At 46.7% G+C, this 6839-nt stretch overlaps 1 protein-coding gene across 2 annotated transcripts in view; it reads left to right on the forward strand.

The window, feature by feature from the left end:
• MAGED1 (MAGE family member D1) overlaps positions 1-5120 on the forward strand; it is a 109391-nt gene extending 104271 nt beyond the window's left edge. For both annotated transcript variants that reach the window (XM_030933785.1, XM_010353781.1), the window contains exons 6-13: positions 102-181; positions 348-439; positions 667-746; positions 838-880; positions 1134-1196; positions 2939-3053; positions 4319-4704; positions 4912-5120. In XM_030933785.1, the coding sequence (XP_030789645.1) occupies positions 102-181; positions 348-439; positions 667-746; positions 838-880; positions 1134-1196; positions 2939-3053; positions 4319-4696 (851 nt within the window). In that variant the 3' untranslated portion in view covers positions 4697-4704; positions 4912-5120. The remainder of the gene's footprint in view (positions 1-101; positions 182-347; positions 440-666; positions 747-837; positions 881-1133; positions 1197-2938; positions 3054-4318; positions 4705-4911) is intronic.
• Positions 5121-6839: the final 1719 nt, after the last annotated feature.

Consider the following 6839-nt stretch of genomic DNA (forward strand, 5'->3'; position numbering starts at 1 on the left):
CCTTGAGGATCTTGACTGTGCTACCCACAGCAGGGCTGGCCAAGGGACTGCTGCTCTGTGGCCTCCGCTCGGCTCAGATGGCTCCCTCCTCTCTCCTACAGAAATGCTGAGAGATATCATCCGTGAATACACTGATGTTTATCCAGAAATCATTGAACGTGCATGCTTTGTCCTAGAGAAGGTGAGAAGGCAGCCCTGGGGGACAGGAATAATGGGGAAAGTTGATTTCAAAGATTCATGGGGTTCCTACTGGGAGTTTAGGGCAAGTCTCAGGGAGGTGAGTGTCTGCCTATGGGTAGCTTATGCTAGATGTTGTAATTTCATGGTCTGTTTTCTTGTCCCTGTAGAAATTTGGGATTCAGCTGAAAGAAATTGACAAAGAAGAACACCTGTATATTCTCATCAGTACCCCCGAGTCCCTGGCTGGCATACTGGGAACGTAAGATGGGAAAGAAGGTGGAACATGGCCTTTCTCAGTGGTGCTTTCTTTCCAGGAGTTTCACATAGATCAGGGTCCAGGGTTCAGGGTCACATAGCAGGTCATGAGCAGAGCTGGGGTATAATTCTCCCCTAGCTGAGGAATATTGGGGAGGCTAGATGGGTAAGCTGGTTGGCGTCTCTCATGCAAATGGCTGCTGAAAATATATTCTTTCTATATTCCCTTAGGACCAAAGACACACCCAAGCTCGGTCTCCTCTTGGTGATTCTGGGTGTCATCTTCATGAATGGCAACCGTGCCAGTGAGGGTGAGTGGCTGGACCTGCAGCTGGGGGTTGGCCACAGCCTGATTTCCATGCTTATTTTCCGTCCCTTGTCTCCCCTTGCCTCCCATTGCAGCTGTCCTCTGGGAGGCACTACGCAAGATGGGACTGCGTCCTGGGTATGATTGGGCTCTCTCATCTCTTACCTGTTTGTACCATCCTTTGGCAACAGTGGATGGTCCCAGGATTGCATTAACCTGGGGGTCTGGAGGGTTTGGTTTGGGGATGTTCAGAGCCCAAAGATGTGACCTGGGTGCATAGGGGAACAGTTCTGAACTCTCTGCCTCTTTTCTCATCTCTGACCTCTGTTCTGGAAAGCTCTTTGGGCATGGTAATAGCCTCTGATTGTGGGTTTCCTTTTTTTACCTTCAGGGTGAGACATCCCCTCCTTGGAGATCTAAGGAAACTTCTCACCTACGAGTTTGTAAAGCAGAAGTAAGTGATGCCTAAGGGGCTTTTCCTGCTCCCTATGATTCTGCCTGTGTGCTGGTCAGCTTTAGAAAGCCCTTCCTGGACAGGTACAATGGCTCATGCCTGTAATACCAGCACTTTGGGAGGCTCAGGTGGGCAGATCACTTGAGCCCAGGAATTCAAGACCAGCCTGGGAAACATAACGAAACCCCATCTCTACAAAAAATACAAAGATTAGTCAGTCGTGGTGACATGCACCTGTAGTCCCAGCTACTTGGGAGGCTGAGGTAGGGGAGAATCATCTGAGCCCAGTAAGTTGAGGCTGCAGTGAGTTGTGATCATGCCACTGCACTCCAACCTGGGCAACAGAGCAAGACCCTGTCTCAAAAAAATAAAAGAAAGCCCTTCTCAAGCTCATTTCTTACACTGTACCTGTGCATTTGTGTTTCTGTGCATACAGAAACATGTATGTCTTCAGGAGTATTTATTGCATATACTCCTCATGGTTATATTCTTTCTTTCTTCCTTCCCTCCTTCCTTCCTTCCTTCCTTCCTTCCTTCTTTCCTTTCTTTTCCTTCCTTCCTTCCTTCCTTCCTTCCTTCCTTCCTTCCTTCCTTCCTTCCTTCCTTCCTTCCTTCCTTCCTTCCTTCCTTCCTTCCTTCCTTCCTTCCTTCTTTCCTTTTCTTTTCTTTTCTTTTCTTTTCTTTTTTCTTTTTTTTCTTTTCTTTTCTTTTCTTCTTTGAGACGGAGTTTCACTCTTGTTGCCCAGGCTGGAGTGCAATGGCATGATCTTGGCTCACTGCAACCTCTGCCTCCTGGGTTCAAGCGATTCTCCTGCTTCAGCCTCCCGAGTAGCTGGGATTACAGGCATGCACCACCACGCCCGGCTAATTTTGTCTTCTTAGTAGAGACGGAGTTTCTGCATGTTAGACTGGTCTCGAACTCCCAACCTCAGGTGATGCTCCTGCCTCGGCCTCCAAAAGTGCTGGGATTACAGGCATGGGCCACCGTACCCAGGGAATTCTTTTGTTTGCTTTTTTCGATACTGAGTCTCACTCTGTTGCCCATCCTGGAGTGCAGTGGCGCAATCTTGGCTCGCTTGAACTTCCACCTCCTAGGTTCAAGCAATTCTCGTGCCTCAGCCTCCTGAGTAACTGGGACTTCAGGTGCCTGCCACCATGCCTGGCTGTTTTTGTATTTTTAGTAGAGGTGGGACTTCACCATGTTGGCCAGGCTGGTCTCAAACTCCTGACCTCAAGCAATTCACCCACCTCTGCCTCCCAAAGTGCTGGGATTACAGGTGTGAGCCACCGTGTCCAGCCAGAATTCTTCTAATTTTTCTACTTTTCTAAGTAGTTGTCTTGCAAGTGAAACCCATCCACCATCCCCACAGTAGACATTCCCAAGGCTGGGCCAGGCTGACACTTTTGCACTACATTGTAATCATTTCAATGGACCTCTGTGGCTCACTGACAAGATTACAAGAATCTGGAGCTAGAGCTGAGGCAGAAGGAGTGAAATCAAATGTTGTCCTTTCTGTGACCCTGTACAAGCCTCGCCTGCAGCTCTAAGTGAGTGCTTAGTGTTCTAGTGCAGGAATTCAAGGCTTGATGATTAAGGGGTAAATACCCTGATGGTGTTCAGGAATGAGCCTGAGGGGAGTTGCTCTTTGAAATCTGATGTTAAAAAATGTAGGATTATTTTTCATTATTGGACTACCATTCTGCCTGGGTAGGTAGACACAAAGACTGTTTTGCTCTTTCAGATACCTGGACTACAGACGAGTGCCCAACAGCAACCCCCCGGAGTATGAGTTCCTCTGGGGCCTCCGTTCCTACCATGAGACTAGCAAGATGAAAGTGCTGAGATTCATTGCAGAGGTAATGGAGGAACTGTTCCAGCATTGATAGGTCAAGGGATGAAGTCTCGCTGGCTGGGAAAGGTCCAGGGTAGGAATGAGATCCTAGGTATGGCACATGGTAGGTGCTGCATTGCTGGTGGTATTTGTTGTTGTTGTTAGGTAAACTTAACATGTATTAGTGCTAACATATGTTAATATATTAGCTAATACAATCATGAGTTTGTTTTGGGTTTTTTTTTTTTTTAGGTTTTTAAAGTATTTTTATTTTTTCCCAACTTTACTAAAGTATAATTGACAAAAATTGTATATATTTATGGTGTACAATGTAATTTTTAAGTATTTTGTTTTGTTTTATTTATTTATTTTCTCCTGAGATGGAGTTTTGCTGTGTTGCCCAGGCTAGAGTGCAGTGGCGCGATTTTGGCTCACTGCAACCTCTACCTCCCAGGTTCAAGCGATTCTTGTGCCTCAGCCTCCCAAGTATCTGGGATTACAGGCACGTGCCACCACCATGCCTGGCTAAATTTTTATTTTTCTATTAGAGACAGGGTTTCGCCATGTTAGCCAGGTTGGTCTCGATCTCCTGACCTCAAGTGATCTGCCTGCCTCAGCCTCCCGAAGTGTTGGGATTACAGGCGTGAGCCACCGTACCCAGCACATTCTTTTATTTTTAATTGACTAATAAAAAGTATATATATTTATGGGGTACAGTATGATGTTTTGATAATAGATGTCACGTACATTGCGGAATGATTACATCAAGCTAGTTAACTCTCCGTAGCCTCATATACTTGACATTTTTTTTTTTGTGATGAGAACATTTAAAATGTACTCTTTTAGCAATTTTAAATAAACAACACATTATTATTAACTATAGTCATCATGCTATACGGTCAATCTCCAGAACATATTCTTCTTATCTAACTGAAATTTTGTACCTTTTAACCAATATTTCCCCATTCCTCCTGACCCCAGGCCCTGGAAACTATCATTCTACTCTCTGCTTCTATGAGTTAGACCTTTTTAGGTTCCATGTATAAGTGAAGTCACGCAGTATTTGTCTTTCTGTGTCTGACTTATTTCACTTAGCATAATGTCATCCAGCATCATCCATGTTGTTGCAAATGGCAGAATTTCCTTCTTTTTAAAGGCTGAATAGTATTTCACTGTGTGTGTGTGTATCACATTTTCCTCATCCCTTCATCCATTGATGGACACGTAGGTTGATTCTCTATCTTGGCTATTGTAAATAGATTTTGTTTTGTTTTCTATTCCTCATCTCAGGTTCAGAAAAGAGACCCTCGTGACTGGACTGCACAGTTCATGGAGGCTGCCGATGAGGCCTTGGATGCTCTGGATGCTGCTGCAGCTGAGGCCGAAGCCCGGGCTGAAGCAAGAACCCGCATGGGAATTGGAGATGAGGCTGTGTCTGGGCCCTGGAGCTGGGATGATATTGAATTTGAGCTGCTGACCTGGGATGAGGAAGGAGATTTTGGAGATCCCTGGTCCAGAATTCCATTTACTTTCTGGGCCAGATACCACCAGAATGCCCGCTCCAGATTTCCTCAGACCTTTGCTGGTCCCATTATTGGTCCTGGTGGTACAGCCAGTGCCAACTTTGCTGCCAACTTTGGTGCCATTGGTTTCTTCTGGGTTGAGTGAGATGTTGGGTAGGTACATCACTTTGGATTGGGCAGTTAGGGTCTCTGGGGGATATAGGGTCCATGGGATTGTATTTATGTGCATGAACTAGGAGTCTTAGGAAACTCATTGTAGGGAGATGAGGAAAGTATGGGGCAGCACTCTTTGGTGTGTATATTCCTTGTTATTTGATATATATCATTGATTTTTTTACTTTTTCTTTCTTATGTTCACAGATATTGCTATCAATCGCAATAGTCTTTCCCCTGTGTGAGGCTGAAGCCTCAGATTCCTTCTAAACACAGCTATCTAGAGAGCCACATCCTGTTGACTGAAAGTGGCATGCAAGATAAATTTATTTGCTGTTCCTTGTCTACTGCTTTTTTTCCCCTTGTGTGCTGTCAAGTTTTGGTATCAGAAATAAACATTGAAATTGCAAAGTGAATTAGATGTGCTGTCTGCTTCTTTTTTTCCCCTATATTTGGGGAGCGAGCAACATGTTTATGTGGGAGAGACAGGACCTCAGCTCTAGTTTGAAGGGGGTAGATCAGCTTTCAGCAGGTGGAAATATGGGAAGATCCAGCTACTGGATTGGGATACAAAGGCAGGATCAGTGAACACGAGACCCAAGAACTTGTATAGTTTATTCAATAAATATCACTTAAGTGATTCTCATGTGAGATATGCTGCTAGGTGTCCTGGAGTGACATTGCGAGAAGTTGCATAGTGAGAAGGGATATAGGTGCTCAGACAGTTGCACTTAAGAACACAGAGGAGGTGGAACTCCAGGTGATGATAAAGTCCAGAGAGTAGGTAGTTGAAGGGGACAGAAGGTGACTATTCTGGAGATAAGGGGTCCATGGCCTGTGATTCTAGGGTGTTGGTTATACAACCCATGTGGAAAGTGAAATAACTCCAGGAGGGCAGCAGGAGTAGGAGCAGAGAATACTATGAGTTAGATGCCAGAGTCTCCTCTGTGAGAAGGAAGATATACCCCTAGTCTCATTGCTCATAAAGGGATGGGCTCACGGGCATTCCTCCCCATCTCTGGAAATGCTGCCCTGGAGCCTGTCCCTCTAGGAGACCCTCACAATCTTCCCGCTTGCACAGGACCGGGGCTGCCTCATCGAGACAGGATTGTATGGACAGTGAAGGAGGCTTCACAATGGCCTCTTCTCTACTGCAGGGAGAAAGAGAAGCCTTTGTTACCTCAAGAACAAGAATTACAAAGTAAGACAAAGCTCCATGCACAGCCTTTGACTGTGACTGTGAGCAGGAACTTGGCTTGAGCTGCCGAGTTCTATGCTGGAAGCTAGGCTCTCCCACTGAGGACAAAATTAGGCCTAGGCCATAACTTCCTTAGGTGCTTGGTGGTATCTGGACATGTGGACAAGGGCAGAGACAGGAGCTCCTGGGGCAGAAAAAGGAGCAAAGGCAATTTGGCCTCCTGGGAAGGGTTTGGTAGTGGGTAGGGATGGTGTCCACTGCTTCCTTAAGTTCCTGAGTGATGTCCACATTCTGAGGAGAGAGCCCAGGATAAATAGGAAGGAGACAGCAGTGCAGGGCCCTAGTGCCTCCCCTGCCTCTTGTCCTCATTGTCAGGCTCTCCTCTTTCAGCCAGGCCTGGATCCTGACCCTCAGGTAGGCCTGGGGGAAATCTCAGCCTGAGGCCTTTTTGGCAGGGATTGCGCCAGCCCTGCATCTCCATGATGAGGTCTGGGCTGTAGTTCCTGCATTTCTGGGTGGTGGTTTTTCCACCTTTTGATGCAAAACAGCCAGACTTGGTGGGGTTGGTGCAGTCTTTCTGTGAAGGTGCTTCCACCATGTGCTGTGTCCACAGCCAGCTTGGGCAACAGAGTCCCCCACCTACCTCAGCCTTCTCCTGGTGTGTGTTTACAGCCTCCACATTCAGGTGGATGGACATCAGTCTCATCTGTGTAATATTGATGTAGCTCTGTGGATCCTCCAAGCCATGTTAGGTGCTGAAGAGGTGGAAGAGTCCTGGGGCCACTGCCTTGGGTGGTCAGTGCCAGGCAAAGTTTACCTGGAGGACAATGTGGTTGTGGCAACACCAGGAGTGTGGAAGATCACGTGGGAGTTTTAGGGAACCTGAAGAAGGAGGAGGGTGCATCTTTGGGGTTTGGGGCTGCATCTTTGGGGTCTG

This window comes from Rhinopithecus roxellana, chromosome 7 (assembly GCF_007565055.1).
Source record: "Rhinopithecus roxellana isolate Shanxi Qingling chromosome 7, ASM756505v1, whole genome shotgun sequence".
NCBI lineage: Eukaryota > Metazoa > Chordata > Mammalia > Primates > Cercopithecidae > Rhinopithecus > Rhinopithecus roxellana.